Here is a 25,869-nt window from a genome sequence, read left to right on the forward strand (position 1 = left end):
AAAACCTGCTGACTTCTGCTAAATCTAGGAGAAAAACAAAACAAAACAAAACAAAAAACACCTTCCATGGAATTAAGTTGTTTATATTCATTTATTAAGCCATTAAATGAATTACTGTTTTCCCTTTACAATACATTTTTTCTAGAAAATTCCAACTGAACCAGATTTCAGGTGTCCTACTGCAAACTGAAATAATCATACTAATTTAAACTCCCTTATTGAGTAGTATGTTCTGATCTGACGTCAGTCAGTGGAGCTACAGAAAGGCACAGAGTTCCACTGACATGTTTACTGCAGGTGAGCTGCTAAGTGAATCCTGTAGCAGTACGTTCTTAACTCCATGTTTTCAGTATACACGTATTCCAGTGAGAAATGAAACTTTGGCATTTAGTGATGACTGTAATCAAATTAGAACTACATACTTCTCCCTTAGTAAATACAGCCATGTTCTAAAATGGAGTCTTGTACTTCTCCGCCAATGTTTTATCTTTTTTTCTTCTAAAGAGCTAGATGCTGAAGGCTCATAAGTGTGAATTTCAAGAAGTCTGCTAACTTCATGGGGAGGGAACAGGGTATTCAGTGTTGTGATTACATTTTGAAGATTTAATTGAGGATAAAATTGAAGCTAAATGCTTCAATTTATTAAGATAAAACTTTCTGAGGTGTTACTGAGGTGTCATTAAGCACAAATTGTGCTTAATGGTTTTCTTCCTGTTTGAGACATTTTATTTTGACAATTGGACTTAATATCAGATCGGTGGAAGAAAGGGAGATGTTAACAAGGTTTCTTGAGTGAGCGTTCACTGACTCCTCAAAAGTTAAAACTAAAATACTGGGCTCATTCGTTATAATCATTTCTTTGCAGTATTGTGAATAGATTGCAGATTTATTGATTGATTTATTTTGAAACAACCATTTGTCAAAAAAAAAAAAAAAAAAAAAGAAAAGAAAAAAGATTTGAATTTAGAATTCTGTCTGGAATTGGAGCAGCCTTGTGGGCCGGGCATTTCATGAGACTGGAACACACAGATACGGCCGTCCTACCAAGTCCGTAGAGTATGTCCAAATTACAGGACTTCGCCAAGGTGGGTGTACCTTTCTTATGCTAGCAAACTCTCATTGGAAAGATGCTTGTATGGATAAATGACAGTAACTACCTGAAAATGCCATCTGTTTTTCAAATTCTGGGTTCAGTGAACAGAAAGCAAACTGAAGACATCTTAATACCAAACACTTTATTACTTATGCCTGTTATTTACAGTATTTACATATTGCACGTTAGCTGGAATGTTTTATACATTTATTATATAAAGTAAATTAATGGCAGCTTGTGTTTTGTGTACAAAATCCATGCTCCACTGTCCCCAAAAATATGTCTACTTTGAATTACATTTCTGTTTGTCATGCAATTTGTACTCCTAGGGTACAATGTGACCCCAATGCAAGTCTGTTTTAACCAAACTTTTAAAAAATTGCATAAGCATGAAGGATATCAAGTGACCACAACTACTGTGGAGCAGATCTTTAGTAGTTCTAGATATACAAACAAACATTCCTTAAAATTGTAGAATTAAGCAATAGAACATCAATTTTCATGGTGAAATATTTGTGTTTACGTAATTTTTGGCAGCATTACACATCAGTTGTAGTGTGTTTTTTAAGTATTGAGCATTATGTACTACTGGCAGTTATGCTACTGTAAAGAGAATGTCAATCTGCCAACTGTTGACAACCTACAAAATGCATGTTAAAAGAATTATGGGAAGTAGTCTGTCAATCTGCAAAAATAAATCTCTTGTTCACAATGGAATATGTTATAAAGGTAGTAAGTTCTATTTCCCTGTTGGTTTCCAAGGCACTTCTCTTGGTTCTTGGTTTTTCTTTTCATGGTAATGATATCTGGTGGATTAAAAGAAAGAAGAAGATTGCTTTTCATCATTTTTATACTCACATACAAGTGTTTAAGAATATATTTAGCATACTGAAAATAGTAAGTAAATAAAAATGTCAAATTTAGTGATGACTTCATAAAGATCTAATAGTGCATGTAGCTGTACTAAATTACTGTTTTGTTCCTCAAGGATGAAGCTTTGGAAGTCATTCTTGTTTTTGTGTTGGTTCATTTTAGGTAGACTGAAGAGATTTGGATACTACAGTTCTGCTTACCCAAAATGTGCTTGTAGGTAAGTTTAGCCTGTACCTTTGAGTATAACAGTGAGGTCAAAAAGTGAATAAACATCAAGTACAGTTATTAACATATTGTAAATTTCTGTCTTAGTGTCTTGATATCAGGAAGCTGTTGGTACAATGTCCAGTAATATAAATCTGTTAAGATTAGGTTTAAAAGACCAGTCTCTTGTCCCTGGGACCTGCAAACAGTGAGGCCACACAACCCGAGTAGAAGCTGGATCAAACTGAGAAGAAGCGGATCAATTTGCTGCCAGTTCTAGTAACTCTTCCTTGAGTAGGTTCTTGGAATTAAAGCCACTTCTGTAACACTGGTATCGAAATTACAGAAATGACAGGTTTGCTTATGTACACACATTGTCTAGTCTAGAAAAGTTCATTCACAAATCAAGCAGTTAAAGTTACTGCAACACTTTTCCCCCACACTTCTAAGCCAGCTGAGAAAATGCAATAGAACCATCTCTTTGTGTACATATCTAGAAATTTCCCCTCTTTCCAGTAACTTCCGAGTATGTTGACATTATCCACAGCTGCATTTTATATACAGGTGACCATCAAATGCTGCAAGTGGTCTCTACCCAGCTTTGTGTGTTTCTGAGACAACCTTTTAAAGTCTTTATTGAATGAAAAAATGCAGAATAAATGTTCCTCGTAAATGTCAGAAATCCATGTGTAAGATGGAAAAAAGCAGTGGATTAAAGTGCTTCTTACGTCATTTTTAATAGTTAAAACTTTCATACCGTTTATCTGAACATATGTATCTCTCTGCCGTGATCCTGTGAATTCTCTGCTATTTTGAGTTTCTCTATATTTTCTACTGCTTAAGTATAATTTGTAATAGAATCATTTGAATGCAAAGTCTGACTTGACATAACCCATTGGAAATCAAGCTATCGATGCATACAGAAGTACTTGTTAGTATTATTTAAACATATATTTAATTTTGCAATGTTTTAAAAACTGTTAGGAAATGTAATAACGTTACAGACAAGCTTAATATAATTTAGCTTTGGAGATAGCACACTTTTTTATGTCCTTGCTTTAGAGGGGAAACTGATAAAAATTTTCAGTCTTACATTTTCATCTAGCTTAGTTTCTTTATGTGTACCTATACTGTGCTTTATTTAAGCTGAAAAGTGATATTTAAAAGCTAATACGCTTTTAGTCTGATTACAGTGTGGTACAACTGACAATTTAAAAATAGAGAATTTAATAAATAGTTTGTTCATTACTAATAGTAATGGGAATATGCAGTTTACTGAGGCTGGAAAAAATAGCAGTGGTTGAACTTGCATAGTATGCTTACTTGTTGTCTCATCTATACCTGCTTTTGTATGGCTATCTGATCAAAAGCCATTGGTCCTAGATTCTCAGTGCTCAGGTAGTTTGCAGTTCTCTAAATCCCTGACATTTGCAGTACCCATGAAAAGACCCTAGGTTTTGAGCATGAATTGATCTATTGTACTATTATTTTATTTAATTTTGTATAGTCTGTGTTATGCATTGGTCTAGGAAAATTGAAATTTAGCTGAAGGATGGCAGGTAGTATTCTTACTGGAGATCCTGAATGCTACTTGACTGCAATATTTCTGGGAACATAGACAGTCATACAATTTCTTTTTCTTTAATTCAATTATTGGTTTTCCTTTGTTAATACAAGGGAGAAAAAATAAAAAATAAAAAAATAAAAACACCCCACCCACCCACCCCCCTTAAAAAAACAAAACACAACAAGCAGCAATGTTAGCTGAAACCATCTGAATGATACAGTTGTTCCAGTTTTAAAAAGCACAAATGAAAGATACTGCAAAGGCGTATTACAGCTTTCCAAATTTGGTTCTAGTCATTATCTGTGCATGATGATAAATACTAAGAAAAAGCTATCCAAGAGAGGAAGTTGGTGTTTTAAATATCAATGTAAACTTTAAAAAACACTGCGCTAGTAGGATTCTGTAGCAGAATTTCCATATGCTAACATCAGAAATTCCTTTTTGTTTCCCAGCAGTGAAAGCCCAGCCCAGGTGGACATCTGCTCCAATGTGAACATCAGATCTCAGAGATCCATACAGGGAAGATAAAGCTGATAATGTTAGATCTGGTACTAGCCACAGAGGTTCCCCTAGTCGATAAAACTCAGAACTGTCTATTACAAAGCTGAATTACACCACACTAGTAACCATGTACGCTGGCTATTTAATTCAGAGCAGTGGTTCTGATAAAGTCTTAACTGAGTTAACTTGGGGACTATTTTGTGTGACCAAGCCGACATGATTGAATATGTTGTGAGAACTTGGATACGATGGATCAGTGTATGCTTTCTAGAAAAAAAAAAAGGATCTGCTTTCGCTTGGTTACATGCAAAACCCACATCTTAATCCCATGTTTGCTTCTTTTAAGAAATGAAAGTGTCTGACATTTCTTGAGTGCACTCGGTCTTAGTATGAATGAGAAACTAAGAGAAAGCAATTAAAGGCTCTACAGTTAGAAAACATTTGAAGTAAAACTTAAGAGTCCGAACAATATATTGGTTTAAAGATTGTTTTAAATAGTTAATATAGAATGTGGATTATGGGAATGGGATGTCTTGTGTGGTACTTCAGTTTTCTCCTTTTATATTTAAAATTTCCAAATTTATATTGTCCTTTCAGATTTCTTAATGTACATTACTAGTATGGTTAACACATCTTAAAAAGTTTATACAGATTTTTCAAATTAAATTTAAGTTATCAGTATACTTTAGCTTATTAGGAATTTTATAGAGAATCTTTGACCTTCATATATATATGTATTTATTCTTGTCCTGTTATGGCCTTATTAAACAAGAAGCATTGATTCTATTGTTCTTTTATTTTAAATATTGCTAGTTATGTGTGTTTTTTCCTCTGGGGAAGAAATAACGTAGATTTTTCATGTACTTTTTGTATTAAAGCTCCCTTCCTCACCTAGTCTGAGACTCCCTACTACTTGCACTAATCATGTATTTACTAGTTTAACATTGTATCACTAGTTTTATCTTCATTTGAAATAACTGCAGAAACACACACACACAAAAAAAAAAGTTTACATAAATACAAGTATTTATTTATATATACTTGTATTTATATATAGTTAGATCCTTATTGTACCAGGAGGTTTTAAGAATACATTGTGAGATCACTACTGGTCTGTAGCAAACCTGCTGATGGAAAAAGGAGGGTCACAACAGTAGCACCTGTGGTTTTCAAATAAAAATAGTAAAATCTGACTGAAGCCAACATGATTGTGACAAGTGGTGCCAGGGAGGCTATATTTCCAGCTGGATCACTGTTTGTCACAACAACTATAAAAGATATTCAGTGGGAACTTTAGGTGAATACTCAGAAATCTTGTTCCTGACGTTCATTAACCTTCATTTTGGACAATGGGTGTTGGGTGTACCTGCATGGGGTGGGGCAAAGAAAATAAGTATAGGAGCTGTTAGGGAAGCTGGAGAAAAATGAGTCTGAAGGAGAGAACAAATAGTGTGGAAGATAGACTGGGATAGTTGTGTTGAACAGAGGAAGGAGAAGTGTTGCAGAATAAAACTAGTCAGAGCTGGCACTAGTGGCAGGCTGGAAAGATGGCCTGGGTTGTCTGTTAGAGAAAGGCTACTGAATGTTGTGTTAATATAGACATGCTATTCTGGATTGACTGATGCTGTCTGAACATGTAAAATTGCCCCTGCACTGCTCAAATGTTTGTGGGAAGCAAATTTGAAATTACACCCTAAAAAGGAGACAGAAAAGGGAGCCTAGTTACACATATGTACAAAAAATGAGAAAAGTGAATGCCCCACAAGACACATTGTAATTAACACACCTACCCCTCCACACCTGGCTTAAGTATGCACTGTGATAATAGATGCCTAATTCCTGCTTTCATATCTTATTTTCTTGTTTGATATTAGGACCAAGTTTAAAAATTGTGTTTTAAACTGTGATAGTCCAAAACTCATTGTCAGAACAAATCAAAAACAAATCTACCCTTTTTTGTTCTTTTACTTCTTTTCCTCCTACATTAATCTCTAATCATAGGCAGATGTCCATGGATCTTAAAAATGTGCCCAAACTACCAGTTTGCCAAAATATCAAACAGCAATTATTTTTCTTATAGCCCAGCCCAATGGTAAGCCTTCAACAAAGTTGAGCAAAATAGAAAGTCTAATTCTGTTGGAACAAAAAGGTAGGCATTAACAACTAAGAATGTCTTCTACTAGCTTGTGATACAGGATTTTTTGTATTGACTCAGATCACTGATTGATCCAATATACCACCTTAGTTAGCAACAACAAATTCTGAGGTATAAAAATGAGTGGGACTCCATATCTGAATGCAAGATTAAAAACTAACAAGAACAATGAAATCTTCTTACATTTTTGAAATAAAAAGATACAATATTTTTGCTGAACCCTATCTGTGGATATATTTTGAAGAAAACATGGTAAATCTCTAACCTAAATTTTTATTCCTTATCATTCTTGGCATATGGTCTCCAGTTAGTAGTGTATTTAGCTTCAGCATAAATTCAAGAGTTTTGTTAAATAAAAGCAATACATATTCATGGTTCCATTATTTTTAAATATTTAACATACTTCATAGGCAATAAGACTATTAAAATAAGTAAGGAAAAAGCGCAAGTATGGTGTTTTTCTTTCCTCAATGAATAATCCCTGAGTGATATCTTACTTAAGATTTTATCTTGACAGCATCTCTATATAAATCTCAGTACAAGTTGGGAGAGAGTAGAACAACAACATGAAATGTGTCGTACTTTTAAAACATTTTTAAATGTATTTGTCATTATGGTTAATATAAACTGTCAAATACTGCTTGTGAATTCAGGATTTTGGGGGAAATCACTAGAAAGTATTCACTTTTGTAGTACATGTATCACAATAAATTTTTGTTCTCTACTATTCCAGAATTAGTCTAAGCTTTAGAATTGATATAAACTGGTAGCTTTATAGCAGAAACCAGTAATGTTTACCTATTGCCAGGCTATTTAAAAAAAAAAAAAAAAAAAAAAAAAAAATTCTTATACTGGAGAGCCATCTTAAGCAAGAAATGGTTTTGAAATTTTGTTTTACCATGTGCAGCTGGTACTATGCTCAAAACTTTAAAACCCATTGAAAAGACCTTGGACAATGATAATTATCTGCTCTGGGGAGAAAAAAAAATGGACTGATAAGTGAAAAATAAAAAAAAAAAAATCAAAAACCTACATTTTTCTACTGCTGTCCATGCAATGACGAAAACAAAGTCTTCATTGTACTTCTCTTTTTGAGGATGTCTTACCCACACAAAATCGAGCTGATCCACTGGAAAAGGTTTGGGTAGGAAAGATGCTTAATTTTATGGGGACTTCAGTGGGGGTCTCAAGGCATATGTGGTGTAGGAGGAAAGGCTATTCTTTTAGTAAATGGTGCTTACGAGTGCAGATACTGTTAATGGTTTGTACCTTTGGCTTGTGGAGACCTTCAGACATGCCAGTTAGTTGAGCTAAGGAGTTCTTTGGCAAAATAAGATGGATTTTTTTTTTTTTTAATAGACTACTAGCTTGTGATGAGAACTACTTTAGTCACTGTTCCTTCATATTTACAAGTTTGTGCTTTTGTGACAAGGTGCAATGATAGATAAAATTTTTGAAGGAAAGAGAGAAAAGATCTCCCAACTCTGGTGTATTAGTATTGGTAATACACTACTCACCTACCTTTCACAGGTGAATATCATTATCAAATCATTATCAAATTCATTCCTTGCTTTCTTTGACTTGAAAGGTTAAATCCTGGAATTCCTCTAAATGAGATCAGAGGATTTACTTATTTACTAGCTTTTATTTGTCTTACTGCAGTTATTTCCATGATTCTTTCTCTGAACACAAAGTGTATGAATAAAAGATTCCTCTCGATGGCTGCGTATTTCAATTGATGACATCAAGTAATGTAACAGTCAATGGACCTTAGAAACTTTTTGACTTGAAGCTGGGCTAGTCTAGGTCTATTTTAGGAAGTCTTGGCAGAAAATACTTAAAAGTACGTTGAGGAGTTTAGTATAAAGTCAGAATCCTGAATGGTATCTAATGATTTAATATATGATCTCTGCCCTGGCTGTTAGAAAAGTCTTTTCTAACATCTAGTTGGAGTCCTATCGTTGTAATTTAAACAAAGTAAATCTTATTTATCCACACTGGATAAAGAGAATGGCTTGTGGCCACCTTTTATGAAGTAAAGTAGCTTGGTTTTGTTTTCCCATACTCATCTGTCCTTTAGACTAAATAATCCTAATTCCTTTCAGTTCTTGTAAATTGTGTTTTCTTTAGTCATCCATTTTGCTGTTCTTCAGAGCAACCAAGAAACACCCATATGGCTTCAAGTGTGGGGTCTTCAATTAAATGCTGTATTCTAAATGAGGCCCTACCAGCAACAGTGATTATTTCACGTTTTATAAACAATGTTTCTATTTATAAATTCCAGTTTGTCTTTTTTTCAAGTGTGACATAGTGGATCACAAACTAAACATGAGTCTACCATAATTCCTGCACTTTCTACAGAACTACCTATCTAGCATTTCACAGCTTGCCGTATATTTCTGCATATATATTACTCCTACATGGCTTCATAATTCTGCTTTCCCCTTATGTTTTATCCTGTTTTTAGACTATTCAGCTACATTTTCAAGATTATTTTAAATTTCAGTGATGTACTCCCTCATGGTTGCCTCTCCTACACCATAAATGTACTGACTTCTACCATGCAAATTAATTAAAGTATTGACCAATACCATACCCATAATGTAGCTGTGTGACTATGCCCAATACAAGTTTTCAGTTTGGCACTGAAGCACTAATAACTTCAATATTTGCCAACCGTTTTTGCATGTGTCTTGATCTCATATCACTAGCTTGCTTGTAAGAATGCCATGCAAAACAGTTTCCATGCTTTAAAAAGTCAAATAAGATGCTTAACCTTAATGCTTTTGTTTTTGTTTTTGTTTTGTTTTTTTTTTCCCCCCACAAAATGTGTATCTTGTCACAGAGTTAAAATACCTTTGATAGCACTTGTTACTGAAATGTCCATATGGGTTATTACTTACTCCTTTGTCAGAGGTTCACATTTCTGTCTCAGGTAAAGGCTGAGGACAGAATTTAAATTAGTTTTTTTTTGTATTCTTACAAGTAGTTTTCTAGAAATACAGATAGTTTGGATTTTTTTTTTTTTTTTTGGTTTATGCTGAGATTCCCAAAGTACTTCTAGGAATTAGAGGTACATCTAAGCAAAAAGGGAGGGAATAACCCACAGACATAGAAGTGTACATAGACATAGTGTACACAATGAAAATCCCTAGAAATCTGGACAGCTTAAAGTTAGTTTGTCAATGCTACTAATACATTTTAAGTACCATAAAAGCACCTGCAACCTATCTGCATGTATAAAGCTGTCATGTGTATAGCTACGTGTATATTAACTTATACTGAAATGTACACCAGGGATCTACAGCTGCACACATAAAAGGGCTGCCACTACCAATATAAACAATTGTATACTGAGTCAACTATTGAAAAAAATAAGCTACAGCTGTTGTTTTGTTCTATAACAACAAATTCACTAGCTGGTAACTGTATAATTCTAATTCACAGCTGATGCACATGGACTTTTATATAATGACTTCCAGTAGGGGGTAGCCTTTATTTATTGCCACTACTTGCCAGATTAAGCCAGTTACTCCAAATACTATGAAAGAGGAATATCTTAGCCAAAAAACTATTTTTATTATGAGTTTTCATGTATGAAACAGAAGCCACAGCTTTGCTATGCAGTAGAATGTCATTATTATTGTCAAAAAGCTTACCTTATCCTTCCATGCACATTGGGCTTACTGCCAACCGAGTAAGAAGCCTGGCACATCTTTTGTAGTCTGTTAGGAAAAAAAAAACACAGCATAAATATAAACATTAATGAAGTAAAAAACTTCTGCTTTTAAGAATCAAAATTGATAACAGCATGCAAAGTATTGTCACAATTAAGTTTAATGAACACCTTAGTTTGCAACAATACAGAAGTCAGTTCCTTAGACTTAAAAAGTGGTGTGTAAAAACTCCATAATGAGAGCCATGTCGAAAGGCGCACATAATTGTCTAAAGGCACATATAATTGTATGCATGGTATTTCTGCATGCATAATATCTAAATAAATAGCATGAATGTGCTTATAGGTATTCCAAGTGTATGTATGTATAAACATTTACCCATCTGTGTATGTGCTTACATGTCGGAGTCTAAATATGTGAGTGTAGTATTTCCATGCTAGAGGATGAATAAGTAGTGCTCATCCATCTTTGAATTCCAGCCATCAGTGAGCAAGTATGTCAACTTATTGGGGAGTTGCAATATTTTACGTTAACTTTTCTTCCTGTAAAAATTGTAAAACTAGACAAATAAGGTCTCTGATAGAAACATACTGTATACATTGTGTTATATCAGTGTAGAGTAACATCACCTGTATTTGTTGGTGTTTTTTTGTATATTCATAGGAACGTTGCCCATTGGCAACCATATAATATAAGTTCATTCGTAACTGTATCAAGTTCCATCTTGAAACTGGTAATTTTTTTTTTCATGGTAGGTCTGTTGTTGGTAGTTCTTGTTTTAGGTACCTTATTTATTTATTTAGATGCATTAATAATAAGGAGCTGTGTGATGATGAACAGAACCAATGCAAATCTGCAAAATTAATCAAATTGTTTTTTTGATCCCGCCCCCCCTTTTTTTTTTTAACATGGCCAATGGAAAGCAAATTATGTGAAAGTTGGTCACATACAGACAGGAGACTAAAGTAGGTCTTAGGTGTCTGTGCTACTAAGAAGATATGCCAACAAAATACATTTGTACTTGTTCCCACCTTGTGGCAGCATCACAGATGCTTTTAATTTCTTTATTGTCTTGCCTTTGAATGACATAAAATGTCAGTAGAATGAACAGTAGTTTAGAACATAATTTAGAGCATATAATGAACAGTAAGTTTAAACTGAAATCAGGATATTATCAAAAAGTAACATTATGTTGTGCATGTAGAATTAAAGGAGGTTTTTTATTTCATGTTTGTAGAAGAAAGTTACTTTAAGAAGATGCTAGTCAGTCCAGTCCAGTGACTGATGTTTATTTTCGTAGGCATTATTTCTAAGAAACATCTTATGTTTCCTAGAGATGCCATGTTAACAGTCTTTAACTCACAGCATAGGTATGCTATAATTTCCATTTGTACAAATTATCCTCCATTATCCAGGCATTATGCTGGTGGGTGTGTCACCTGTCAGAAGGATAAGGACTTAGAGGCTGACTAGGTTTTAGCTTCACAGCTTGAAGTACTCGGTTAGTGCCGAGTCAAATGATGTTTGTGATGTGATCCTTATGAAAAAGGTAATATGTCCATTTGCTTATTTAAAGCACCATTCTTATTAAGAGCTCCATCACCATCCATGTAAACTGAGCATGAGCTGGTTAGCCATTATACAAAAGTCTTTATCTCCAAGGTAGTCCTAATATGAAGATTTAATGAATATGAAGAAAGTCTGCAGGTCTTACCAAATATGCCTTTAAAATATATTTGGCTGAAATATTTATTAATATTTGAAACTTGGAATCAGGAACTCCTGTTTCTATTCCCAGCTCTGCTACTGACCCAACTGGTCAGTAGCAGAGCTGGGAATAGAAACAGGAGTTTATTTTACCTCAGAAAAGTAAAATAAAGCGTGCTTCCATTCTCAAAAGCTGCACTAAAATAGCATCTTCTTACTCAACAGGTCCACCTTGGTATGAGTCTGGAATCACATCTCCTGAGTGATAAATGTCGATTTCAGATTTAAAAAAAAAAATAAAAAATCTGTGCTGCCAACACTGATGAGATAACATAATATGAATTTTGTTACTTGTGTCCCTCAGCTGGTGGTTTGTTTGTTTTCATTAACCTCCAGAAACATTACATTTTTTGTGATTTACTAAAGAGAAAGATTGCAAAGGTTCACTTTCAGCATGACTGGTAGATTGGTAGCTGAACTTTCAAAATGTGTAATGCCTTCAAGATACATTACAGAATCACAGAATGGCTGAGGTAGGAAGGGACCTCTGGAGGCATCTGGTCCAACCCCTACTCAAGCAGGGCCACCCAGGACTATGTCCAGGAATCTTATGGAGATCTCCAAGGAGGGAGACTCCACAGCCACTCTGGACAACCTGTGCCAACTATTATATGTTCTCCATAAATAATGAACAGGAAATAGCCCCAGCTGAATTTCTGATCCTATTTTGAATTTGCAGCACTATAAGTTAAGTATGATAGGTTTGGAAAAGGAGTCACATGCTTCTATGAAAAACGCCTTTGATTTCAAACAAACAAGGCACATGCATAAATAACTAAGTAACCAGTGTTTACAGTCATTCTACGCAGTCTCTTTGCAGTGAAAATGTTGTGTTGCCATTTCCCCCACTGTAATGCTAAGGCAGTTTTAGCAAACGTGCTGCAGAGCACTACAGATTCTGCACTGCAAGAAGTATACTCTAACATTGTATCACAGCAGGTATCCCACAGAGCTACTCTACTTCAGAGTTTTCTGTTCTTTTATGAAAGTTAGCCTTTGTTTTTGGCACTTACATGCTGGGATGGTGCAGTCCCTTGTATTGTGATAAAGCCGATGAAAGTGTTTACTACATTTTGGGCTAAAGTAGAGTGGACCTGAAATACAAGGGAAAAATAAGAGTCAGTGCAGCTTACAGGATAAAATACAGTTTATGGTATGTACACGACATAATGGATACCAAGACAAAGTTAAGACGTACCTGTTAAGTGCTTTAAAAACTTGTCTTTCATCCTCAGATCTCTGGGAACTATTTCTGTTGGACAGAAAAAAAGCATAGTCACTCTGCTGTAGGAACTGTGCTTGCCAAGCACAGCATGAGAAAAATGAATAAATTCTGACCAGCAAACATCACTGCTACCTCCTGACAGATGCAGAGTGGTCAGAACTCATTTGCATACAATAGGCCAAATTGCAAGCTCTTGTTTTACATATGAAGCCACTGTAAAATGCACCATGAAACACACTGTGAGGATGAAACAAGTAGTGTCTCTTAGGTGTGCAGTTATAAATGATGTTGTCTGATAACTAAGAATCAGATTTTAGCTCTCTATAAATTACATTGTCACGTTTACCTAGATTTAAATTCTTTACAACATTTTAGTTTATAGTTGCTTGGAAAAGGCTCCTCCCACTGCTGGTAAATATCCAAAGATACATTCAAGTTTGGTTTTGTGCCTTCTAATTCTCTTACGCAACCGTATCCATTCTTTTGTCAGAGGTATGTTTGTACAAGCACTGTCCTGCTGTAATCGTGAGACTGGATTGATCTACTTACAGGAATATTTTTTTTCCCCTCTGGCAGTAAATAAAATTCACAGGAAATGATCCCAAGCAAATTGCTCTCTTCTGGCTCCCTATATTTGTGGTTTACCACCTCGCGTTTTGTGTTCAGCAGATGGCAAAATGAAACTGGTTTACTGAAATCCATTTTAGCCCTAACCCTTCCTTGTGTCTTCCTGATTTACAGCTATCTTTGATTGCTTTCCGTTACGAACTCTATGCTGATAGCCTAGTGCTGATTGTGTATGATACACTACATGGTGCTTTATTTATTTGACCATAAATGCCTGAGCAGCCTTTTTCATTCCCCTGGCACCTCTTATCAGATATAAAGCAGAGAACATTTCCATCCAGATCTGATTCACTTTTGAGGTTAGACACTTCTCGAAAGTCATTCTTCATTTACTTCTAACTTTAGTCAGTGTAAGTAAAATTGACCTTATCGTATTTGACCTAATTATGTCACGAAGAGCATTAAAAACACACATGCTTCACTCAGAAATTTCCCAGGGGACAGGCTCACTGGGAAAGTGATGCCAAAAGTGAGAGGAAGAACTTTAAGCAGTAGTTCCTTTTCAGAGTTGCTGGGAATAACTCCTTTATAAGAATAAAATGTAAAATTCTGCTTAGGAGTCAATGACACCAGTACCAACTATTCTGCTCTGAAGTGGTTTTATGTTTACGTAGATAACTGATGAATACAAGCCAGATGTTTTGCACCAGTGTGCTGATGTTGGATGGCCAAGAACCATGCCAATGTTTCTTGCTGAGATTTAGAGTTGTGCGGATTAGAGTTCACTGCTTCATCTGGCCTCTTTAACTTTTCAACATTTACAAAACAAAATGTTCTCACTGTGCTGAGCTTAAATGGAACAAAATTGTCTTCCTCTGTATATTCATTAATCGTCTAGATGGGGAAGTAACATTTTCATGACAATCATCAACAAATGCAAATCATGAGGATATTTGAATATGAATGACTGAAGTAAAGGTACAAAGGAACTTTATGAGATCAATAAAGGCAAAATAAATAGCATGCTAGGAAGATAAAAGCCAGATTGGAAGAAGGTGAGTGCATCTGCTGGAAATTATTCAGAAAGTGCCTTTCAGTAGGAGGGGTAAGAGGAGTGGCAGCAGCGCTGCAGGGGCTTGGGAGTGACAGCAAACACTAAATGAGACATGGCAGCAGGAGAAGTCAAGTCAACTTTCAGCAGGATGCACAGAGGCACATCGTGAAACTGAGCTGTAGCTATCCATCACTGCGTGGCTTGGTATGACTGCTCTGAACATCCAGCCCCGAGCATCTTACAAACACATGGGGGCTTTCACTGGAGGTTACAGATGAGTAGAAAGATGATTGAAGGAGTGACTCGGATCATGCATAGCTCGTATGGTGACAGAGGAGTGCTCTATTTGAGTTCCCTAGTATTTTTCAAAGGTGCTACCCTCCAGAATACAAAAGGCAGCACTAATAAGCAGGGTGAAAAGTTTAATGAAGCTGAGCTCTAGGACAGACTTCTCAATATCTCTAAGAGCATGGGCATAGTAGAGTCCTGCAGGGGAATTACCGCTAGGGTCATTTCCAAGAAACACTTAAAACTAGGCACATTTTAAAAAATGGTAAACTTCCAGGAGAAAGAGCATTTTCATCCCTTATTTCTTTGATCTCAGCCCATTTCACTGCTTTCCCTTGTTAATAGATTTTGTTCAAGCCAACACACAGGAAGTCAGACTTTCAGCTGAGTACATTATCCAGACAGTAAGAGGCTCTGAGATGCGAATGGAGTTTTTCTATTCCAAATTTGCCGCCTGCGTCAGTTTCTGATACCAGAGAGAGTCTGCAGGTATTTTGGGTGGTTGATCCTCGATACAAAATTAGTAACCTGATGTGATGTCTGATTCCCCAAGGCACCCTACGGAAGGAGAAAGCTCTCCTTAGTCAGGGGCTGTGACTTACCAACTCTCTGCTCATCCTGGTACCCTCCGTAGTCTGCCACTTCCCTTCGGTCTAAGTTATAGTCGTGTTTGGAGAAGTACTGCACCCCACTGTCCTTCTCCAGGTGGTACCTCTTCAGTTCCTGAATGATCTCCATGATAAGATTTAAGAGGCTTTGCCTGTCCTTCAGATCTGCGGAGTCGCTCTTCTCTTTGCAATATCCCGCCGAGAGCATTAAGAGCACCAGCCCCAGCAGCCCAGGAGACCTCAGTCCGCTCATCGCAGCCTGACCCGAAGGGCGAGCGAGCAGATGAAGAGGAACGATCCGCTGCCGGCGGGGGAGGCTTCCTATTCCGCTGCAAGAGAAAAACGGGGGTGGGTTGCAGGTGGGGAGGCACACGGGGGGTGAAATGGGAAACACGGAGGGGGGGCCGGGACACCGAGCCCGCTCTGCTTGGTGTCTGCTCGGGCAGAGCAGCCCGGCGAGCCGGGACACACCGGGACAAGCCGAGCCGGGACAAAACGAGCGGTGCCCAACTTTCCCCGAAGTTTTCCACCCTGGCTGGGCGCACCCCGCAGGCACAGGGGCTGTCCCACGCGTGGCGCCCCTCTCTGTCCCGTGCCAACTTTCCCGGCCGGGCCAGCGCTCCGGGACGGGGAGAAGGAGCAGGAGGAGGAGAAGGAGGAGGAGGGAGGCGGCCGGCCCCTTGCTGGCCGGGTTACCTGGCTCTCCGTGCCGCAAGGCGAGCTGTCTTCCCCGCGGGGGCCGCTCTCCCCGGGCAGCAGCAGCAGCAGCAGGGACAGCAGCAGTAGGAGCAGCAGCAGTAGGAGCAGTAGGAGCCTCAGGAGCAGTAGGAGCAGCAGGAGCAGTAGGAGCAGCAGGAGCAGCAGAACAGTCCGAGTTGTCGGCGGCCGGCCCGCCCGCCCCCCTCCCGTCCCTCCGCCACCTACTCCATCGCCGGCGCAGCCGCTTATATAGGCTATAGGATGGACATGAGACGGCAGATAGTATCGACTTGGAAGTGGGTGGAAAACAATAAAAGTCCACTTGGCAACCTCGGGAGCGTCGCTGCTGCACAGCCCCCCCCCCCCCCTCCCCTTTCTCTCCCCCCCCCTCCCCGGTCCCCCCCGTCCCTCCCCCGGGCAGGGCTCGGTCGCTCCTCTCCTCGCTCCGACGTAAGGAGCCGGTCCCAAGTGTGTGTGTGTGTGTGAGCGGGAGGAGGGCAGACGGGGAAAGGGGAGGGTGTGTGTGTGGGGGGGGGGGGGAGCGCAGGGCCCCAGCCTTTAATTAGAAACGCGCTGAGGAGGCGCTGAAATATTCATGGCCCTGGCGCGGCTCCCTCCGGGCGGGTCCCCGGCCCCGGTTTACCGGGAACCTGAGGCTCGGGCGGCGGCGGGGAAGGGGCGGTGTTGGGGCGGGGAAGGGGCCGGGGGCCGGCTGCTTTCTGCCGCCGCCGAGCGGGAACGGCGGCGGAGCGGTGGCCGCGGGAGGGTCCGGGCGGTGCGGCGTCGCCTCTTCTTGGCAGGGGCAGCCCCCGGTGGCTTCCCGGGGCTGCCGGCGCTGCCTGGAAGCGCTCCCCGGAGAGCCGGGTGGGCTGACGAGGAGGAGGAGGAGGGAGGAGGGAGGAAGGCAGCTCCCGGTAGGAGCCGGAGCCGTCCCGCCGTGCCACCGCCGCTCCCCGCTCGCTCCTTCTCCCCCCCCGTTAAGCCCCCTCGGAAGGGGGGCTGCCGGTGAAACGCGATCCGGCTGAACTCCTTCTATTTGCTCTGATTGTGTGTATAAACCTCTCCCTTGGCAGCCGGGGCAGGAAAATAAAGGCAAATATAAAGTTGGACGGCGCGGAGGCAGCGCTTTCCAAGACGGGGTCGGGGCGGGAGCGGGGCCGCCCTGAGGGACCGGGCGCTGAGGGGCCCGTAACGGCGGGGCGGGGAGGGGAGGGGAGGGGAGGAGAGGGGGGAGCCCCCCGGCTCCCCCCCAGCGCCGTGTCCCGGCCGTGGCCGCCGTCCGCGGCGTGCTTAAGACACCCAGAGGCAAGACCGAGCAAGAGCGGCTCGGAAAGGAGCCCAGGAGCCTGCCTTCGGCTGGGCGCTGCGCTGCCTCGGCGCTCGGCAGAGCGGTTCGGCGCTTGGCATTGGCTTGGCGTGGCGTGGTTGTGTTTGCACGCCGAGTCACGCCAAATATTGGCTCTGGTTGTGCGCTGGGGTCACCCGGTGGAGGCGGGCGAGGAGGAAAGCTGGGCAGGTAGCGCGCAGGCAGGTGTTGTGCTGTTGTGCTTCAAGGAGAACTTCGTCTCCTTCGTCGGGAAAAGGAAGGTTTGGAGTCAGCTCAATGCCCTCAGCATGAGAAGGATGTGGGGCTGTTAGAGCAGCCCGAAGGAGGGCCATGAAGGTGATCAAGGTGCTGGAGCACCTCTCCTGTGAAGAAAGGCTGAGGGAGCTGGGGATGTTCAGCCTGGAGAAGAGAAGGCTCCGGGGAGACCTCATTGCGGCTTTTCAGTACTTAAAGGGGGCTTATAAAAAGGATGGAGGGTGACTCTTTGCTCAATCAGGTAATGACAGTACAAAAGGGAATAGTTTTAAACTAAAAGAGGGGAGATTTAGATTAAAGGTTAGGAGGAAATCCTTCACTCAGAGGGTGGTGAGGCATTGGCAGAGGTTGCCCAGAGAAGTTGTCGATGCCGCATCTCTGGAGGTGTTCAAGGACAGGTTGGACAAATCCCTGGGCAACTTGATCTAGTGGGTGGCATCCCTGCACATGGCAGAGGGGTTGGAACTAAATAATCCTAAACGTCCATTCCAACCCAAGCCATTCTGTGATTCTATGAAAGATTCTCCCCTGGCTTAAAACTACACTTTCTGTGTGATTTTTGGTCACTGTACCATAAGTAAGAAGTATCTTGCATTTCAAGTATGCACCAAGCAGCTTTGCACCATTCAGCTCACAATTCTTAGACCACATCATTCCTCGTATTTTAGACGTACCAAGGCATGTCCATCATGTTTGGCACGGAGACCAGCTGCCATGGAACAACATGTGAGTCTCTGAATGATAAGACGTAGCTTTCTTCCTCCTGAAAAGCCTGGACGTATCAAAAACTGTGCAATAATCTATTTTATGAGGTAACTTCCGCATGAATCTCAGAAAGGGATGTCTAGCATGGGCCAGAAACGTGCCGAGGACAAATTAACATCATAGACAACCTCATTCCAGTTCTCAGGAATATTTTTTTTTTTTTTTTAATTAATTTACACAGACTCAAAGCATGATGGAAATATTAACTGAGATAGGAAGTAGATATGTAAACAGTCTGCTGTCTTTTTATGCATACAGAAACTGAGGTAAGGGTCTGTTTTGATTTGCTTACACTGAGTAATACAAATATGTGTAATAGTTCCCATGATTTCAGTGCAGTAAAGCAAAATTTGCACTGATCGATTTGCAATGACAATTGAATATTCCACCAGGTTTCATTTTGTTAAGTACATTTCTCAATCTAAGCTGACTACCTAAACATTAAGCACTTAAATGCTGCCAAGCTCCTGTTCCGCATACATAATGCCAAAACTGATCCTCAAGTCTTCCACCCACCTTCAGTCTGACTCCTAAGGCTTCTGGAGTGAGTAGGTGCACTGTTTGCCATTAAAGATCTTGGATTTCCTCCCTGGATACCCGGAAGCATGACTCCTATCAACACTAAGCAGCCATTCTAACTAAGCATTCTAACACACTAAGCATTCTTCCAGGATTTATAAGAAGTAAGCTCTAATCCCTTCAGATAGAGATGAAAGTTGAACACACCTTCCCAGCCAGGACAAAAACTGGCTTGCTTTCCATGAAAGAAGGTTGAGAGGGAGATATGAAACCCAAATCTCAAAAAGCAACCTGAACCAGAGAGAGCAGATAATAGACATAGTGCTAGTCAACCAGTATTTTGGCTTGTTGTGGGGGGATAGATTTCATTTAAAAACACCTGATGTGTTTTTTGTTTGTTTGTTTATTTTTACATGATGTAAAGTTAGTTGTCTACTCTGCAATCAAAATCTATAAATGTTATTTTCTGGTAAATTTACTGGTAAATAACAATGTTATTTAATGTTCTGTCTTTAAAATACACGTTGTGATCCTCACAATAAGGACCCTGTGAAGTAAGCCATACACAAATTAAAAGATCACATGCTGTATTTGGTGGATAGATCTAACAAGTATAATGTTCCCACATTCCCTTGGTTGGTTACAAAACAGAGGCACTACATTTGGAATTTGGAGCAAAAGCCAAGCAGAATTTTAGCTTTGTTAAATAACACACATTAGTCACTGTTTCTACCATGTCTACTCTATTGTGGCATGCTGACAGAGTACGGAAAAGATATCTTGACTTTTTTTACTTACATGGTGTACGTGAAAACAAGAAAATGTACCCTTCGGTTCTGTCATCTAAAACTGGTGAAATTTTCATGCTAAGAGCTTTACAGTTTCAAGCATGCTCTTGTTTTGGCTGATTATAACAGACATAAAGGTTCCTATCTATATTTAATAAAAGCAAGTGCAACATTTTCTGAAGTGATTGCAGAGCAAAGCTGATTGTCTACATCAGGCTCATAACCAATGCAACGTATGCTTAGAAGAAAATTCTGATGGACATTCATATGACTAGACTATGAAAATGTTCCTTTTTCTACTTTTTATTGACCTCAGAACCTCAAAACAGATTTTGAAATACATTTTTTTCCCTTAACCATCATAACTACTTACAATAATCTTAACATTTGAAGTTACACTGTTGGGTTAAAGCAGACTTCTCACTCCTCATGAAAGAAAAGCAGCGTTTAATCTTCAGATTGTGTGTCTATCCTGCTACAGATAAATACATGGCAATTTTTATTGAGTTGAGTAGATATCTGCTGGTTGACATGGCAACTGGACTTCCAAAATATTCACCATATGCTTTATAAAAATGAGGATTTGATAGTCACAGATACTAGTTATAATTTAAGCTGCTTATCCCATATAAAAGTTAATAATTCCTTATTGAGGAAACTTTATTCTACCTGATGATTAAAGAATAATTACACAGGCAGGTAACAAGCTGATTTTCTTTCTGGCCAGTGTTACTGTGCTATTTTTCTGTCAGTACAGTATGCAAGTAAGCATTATTTTGGAATCTACATGTATGATAGCTAGTTTTAAAATCTATGCAGAAATATACATTGCATCCAACAGATGATACTTTCCAAAATCTCTTCTCCAAGCTGTGAAAATGTATGATATGTTTTCAATATAATGTATTGTAATTCAGATAAAATAATATTTATCTTCCTGGCTCAGTCATCTCTGTGAGCCTCCAACTCTCAGAAGCAATACCCAATGACAGCTGCTGGGGAAAGTAAAGATGAGGCATTAAGAATTCCTATAGCACTAAAATCAACCAGAGAACTTGAACAAAAACTTCAACAGATGTTAAGGACATTAAAAACAATTGAGTATTTAAGGGCTTTCCCCAACTTCCTACCTGATGCAAATGCCAACAAGATTAAAATCCCATCAACCCTCAATGCAACAAAAACTGAAGAACTTTGATATAGTTCCTAAATGTTTTATTGATATTACAAACAGGGCCAGCCTGATATTTGGTAGAAATTTTTTAAAATACCACCAACAGATTTCTGGCTATATCTTTTCTCTGTGTGTAAATTCAAGGCTAAAAATGTCTCTGTGTTGGCCAACAGTCATTAAAACAGTTGCAAAATTATCTTAAAGAGTTTTACAATTTTGCTTCAGTACAAATCCTACTGAATCATCAGGAGGAATTCAAGCCTTATGAGAATAGTCTCACCTTTCTTAGCCACCTTTCGTTGAGTGAAAAGTTTCCCCTGAAATCTCAAAGTCCAGAGACCACCACTCTGAATTACGTATGTAGTTTTTCAGAGATACTTTAGTTTGCAGAGTAAGGATAAATGCCTCAGAGAAGAAAGTCAACCTTCACTTGGCTATTGACTGTGGGGGGGATGGGACACTAACATACACCAGAAACCTAACTTTTAAAAAGTTAAGAGAGGGCAGGAGGTTAATTGCATTAAAAACAAGCAAACAAACAAAACCATATATTTTAGGCCATAGGCAGTTCTATAGCTACTGTGCAGCAGTAAGCCTACTTTATGTGTGTTGATTGCTGACTTAAATCTGTTCACTTAGAGTTATACAGCTGCAGCTGCAAGAAACTGCTTTTCCATATCAAATTAAGAGTACGAGTAAAAGCCCTAGCTGATGTCTCAGTGATAGAACGCATTACATTTGCTGGCCTGCTCTGATCTCTGTGCAAAAGGAAAGAGAATGGCTTCAGTGTACATAAGAAAGTAGTTTTAGGGGCAGAGTAGCTGCTGCCTTCATTCCCAACAGTAGATCTTAACTTGAACAGGCAAGTGAATCACATGTGTTTTGTAGAGCCATTGGTGATAAATGATACCATATTTTGGTAGTACAGCCTAAATTTGAGAATGTTATCTCAATGTGTGTTTGCACCATTTCTGAAAAGATTTACGCTGAAAAACAAAGCCATCTTAGGCAATGAGAAGGTATTTCACTCATTATCAGCATCTAAATGCTATGCACAAACAATTAGAACTTTTAAAAGCCATGGTACTTTTTTCCTCCCTTTTTCCTCTTTTGGATCATCAGTAGGCAAATGTGCTACTCACTTTCTGAGCTGCCTCTGTGACTGGTGGTTCACATGTAGAGCATACCTATCAACAAAATCATGGTCTAGAGGCTGCTTGTCTAGAGGCAAGCATACTCTTTAAGACCACAGTCCTACAAAATAGTCAGTGGTTCTGTCCTTCCAGAAACCATCATTGCATTCCCCATAGGAATGCACACTGTTTACACATGCATACGAAAGTACACTGCAGCTTCTTTGTGACCAGCTTCATAATGAAAAAAAAGCTGCCTTCCAGGTAAAGTCCTAAAGTTTACTCAGCAGCAGCACAGAAACGTAAAGAATGATATTGATCTAAGATTTTGACTCCTAGCCTTTCTGCACACGTTAGGTACAGAATCATTTCAAGTCCACTTGAAATTGCCCACTAGCCCATGTGTTAGTATTGTCTCCTCTTGTGTGGACGACTGCTGTCCTTTGAAGGAAAGAAAACATCCCGAGTCAGCCAAACTGCAGGAAATCCAGGACCTGGCATATACAGGCTACATTTGTAGGAGTAAATACTATGTGCTCAAGACCATTGCTAAAGACAGTGCCAGCTGGCACAGGATAGGCCACAACCCATCCTTCTTATTCCCTGTGAGAGGACAGCCTTATGCAAACTACTCATTACTTCCTGGACTGCCTAGCTTCCCAACATTACCACAGAATCTGGAATAGGGAGAGTTGTCACAACCACATGTCAGGGACCACTATAGCAATCCAGCAGCATACACAGCTGGATTGCAGTGCCAGGAGCCCTCCCTGACAGTGTTCGGATTTGTCTTCTGGTGTAGGCACAGTCTGTGAGTTCTGCCTGTATTGCAAGGATGGATGCAAGCAGCTTCAAACCAGTTGTTCCTTTCAGGTCTCCTACCAGCTGGAAGAAATTACAAGAGTTTTTTTTGCATCATGGCTTAAACTAGAGTAAAGCAAGCATCAGAATCTGGGAGCTCATAAGCAGCTTCAAAAAGAATTCTGTATGGTCAGGCAGCTGTACACAGCCTCCACTGGAGGCAGTAAAGAATCAGTGTAAATAAGGAAGAAACACAGTGACATCAGTTTAGTTGCAAAACAGGATCTAAAAATATCTTCCCCCCCCCCCCTTTTTTTTTCTCTCCACCTTCCGTACATTGTCTGCTTGAGCATGAGATCTTTTAGATCGTGTATGGCAATGGACCAAAATAGCAAATATCTTTAGTTGTGGCCTGGGGGAAACAAAAATTAAAAAAAATAATATTGTATGACCTTGAAAAGATGGTCTTTTTCCTAAGGCAGAAAATGAGCTTGCCTCACATTACATTATTTTCAGCAAGCTGTACTGTATTTACTCAACATTTTACTACTTCAGTTGCTCTCGTCAGCCTCTTATCTGATTTCCATCCAAAATTTTCTTGTCTATTTTTTTTTAATGAAGAAATTTGCACACATGACAGAATAGTACTGTTTTGGGACCATTTGAAATGTTCTATAGATTTGAATTTGTATTATTGTTATTATAATAATTTTTGTTATTATAATAGTTTTCTACATTTTAATCTTATTCTAAGCTAAAAGACCAGGTTTGTACAAATTTGTCTCACAGAACAATTTGGCAGTAATTCAAAATGGTTCAGAAGCTTAAAATTTACTTGGATTTGACATTCATTACAAAATGAAGCCAACCTTCAATTTGCATGTGTTGTTTTAGTTGTTGGTGTTAACACTCACAGTGTTAAACTTTCATATTCCAAAAATCGCAATATACAGGTCTTTTCTACCATCTTCACTCCAATTTGTTTTTGGTTTTGCATTGCAGCTAGGTGAAGAAAATAGTAAAAAAAATATAAACTACACACATATAACTACGATTATGTTGTTGAATTTGTACCTATTCACTATGACCAAAAATCTAACTGATGATTTGCTATTTATGTTATTCATTTAGGTTTTACATGGAGTTCACCCTGGATAATGAAAACATTCATTTTCACCTTTTCCAGTTGACACTGTCATCTGGGGAAGTCTTTATGCATTTTTATAATGATGTAGAGGAAAAAAAATACCACAAGGGAAAATCTTTTGTCTTAAAAAGTTAATTTCCAATTAAAGTACTCAACTGAGAGATTGTTTCTCTTGTATGCAAATTCTATGTTTTTTTTTTTGTTTGTTTGTTTGTTTTTTGTTTGTTTGTTTGTTTTTTGTTTTTTGTGTTTTTTTTCTGGTATACCAAAGAATTTGCCTCTGTAGTGAAAGAAATGCAGGTGGACTTTTATTGCTGTCATCAGGTACTGAACATAGATATATTTACACCCATCTTCTTATACTTGTTCTACAGTGCAAATTTAGTGGAACTACCACTTCAATAGTTTCTGTTCTGTCAGCAGATGAAGTCAGATGTTCCTAATAGGGGCTGTCATGGAATGAGAATGTTCTTTGATTAGTTTTGACCAATGCAAATGTGACCTTTGCAATTATTCCTTGTGAGGAAAAAAAAAAAAACGGGGGGGGGGAATTTTAGAGTAAAAAAAATAATAATTATTGTCATTTCAGACAGAGCTATTTGTTTCCTTTTCTTTGTTGTTTTCTGGTTGTTAGAGGAGCAAGAGGACAGTGTTCAAAGGAAAAGGCTTTTGACTGTAAGCAGTTGTGATTAGGCACTAGATGGATCTTCCATTTTCTGGAAAAGTTTTCAAAAAAAAAGTTTTCTGGAAAACATGTCAAAACATCTTTCCTTTGATTTGAAGACAGCCTCATAAAAAAATATTGATGGTGGAAAGTAAATAATAAAGATAATAAGGAAATCACAGAGTATGCTATGATTTTTTTCCATAATTAAATGAGGCACCCATCTAATTCTTTAATGGGAGCACTCTTGGGAGTTCCCCAGAACAATGACTAGCACAAGGAACATCTGGAACAGAATGTCTTATGAATCAAGACTTGAAAGGCTTTCCAGAATCTTTAAAGCTTGAATCTAACTAGATTTCCCAAGGTTTTTATGTTCTTGGCTCGATGATGTCCTGCAACTACTGACTGTGCCAAGAAACTTGGTTTTGACGTTGACTGTTAAGTCTCTGAAATCCTCAGTTGATTGACTGAAGCAATTTGTTCGGTGGGACCTACTAGGAAGATGTGTCTGCAATTTATCAGAGGTTGATAAAAAGCAAAATATTTCTGCAGAAGTTTGCTTTTAGGTGAGCAGTTGACTGGGACACAAACAAACATCAGAAAGAGTTCTGGTTTGTATGTTCATGGCAAAAATAAGCATTTTAATTTCATTCTTCTTAGTGTGTATTCGAGGTGAGAAGGCAACAGCAGAATAGTTATCTGCCAGCAGTGTATCCTGTGAGAATGTCAAGTGGATCTGGTAGTTTTCTACAGGATACTTCAGAAAAGAAACAATATTCCAGTATTGCTCATATGTGTGCCCGGTACAAATGGATGCTCTGATTAGTTGTTCTAGGTAATGTGGAAAACAGGTACAATTTTATTGACTTGAAAGGGAAACTGCATGACTCTTTCTTATCATACCCAAAAGGAATACATACGGAAGATCAAACTCAAGTGATTTTTGACTCAGTGGAACCACGTAAACCTTGAAGGTCCTACTTCTCTCAGTTGATGAAATATCCATGTACTTAAT

General features: G+C 39.0%; 1 protein-coding gene across 1 annotated transcript; it reads right to left on the reverse strand.

Moving 5' to 3' along the window:
• Positions 1-1,496: 1,496 nt before the first annotated feature.
• Positions 1,497-15,832, reverse strand: ALKAL2 (ALK and LTK ligand 2; the record flags this gene model as incomplete). The annotated part of the gene is made up of 5 exons (XM_084283793.1): positions 1,497-1,899; positions 10,053-10,118; positions 12,851-12,931; positions 13,036-13,089; positions 15,574-15,832. The coding sequence occupies 4 exons, from the start codon at positions 15,830-15,832 to the stop codon at positions 10,054-10,056; spliced, it is 459 nt and encodes a 152-aa protein (XP_084139919.1). The 3' UTR covers positions 1,497-1,899; position 10,053.
• Between the last annotated feature and the right edge of the window lie 10,037 nt (positions 15,833-25,869).

The sequence above is a fragment of the Netta rufina genome (assembly GCF_964035555.1).
Source record: "Netta rufina genome assembly, chromosome: 3".
Classification (NCBI taxonomy): Eukaryota; Metazoa; Chordata; class Aves; order Anseriformes; family Anatidae; genus Netta; species Netta rufina.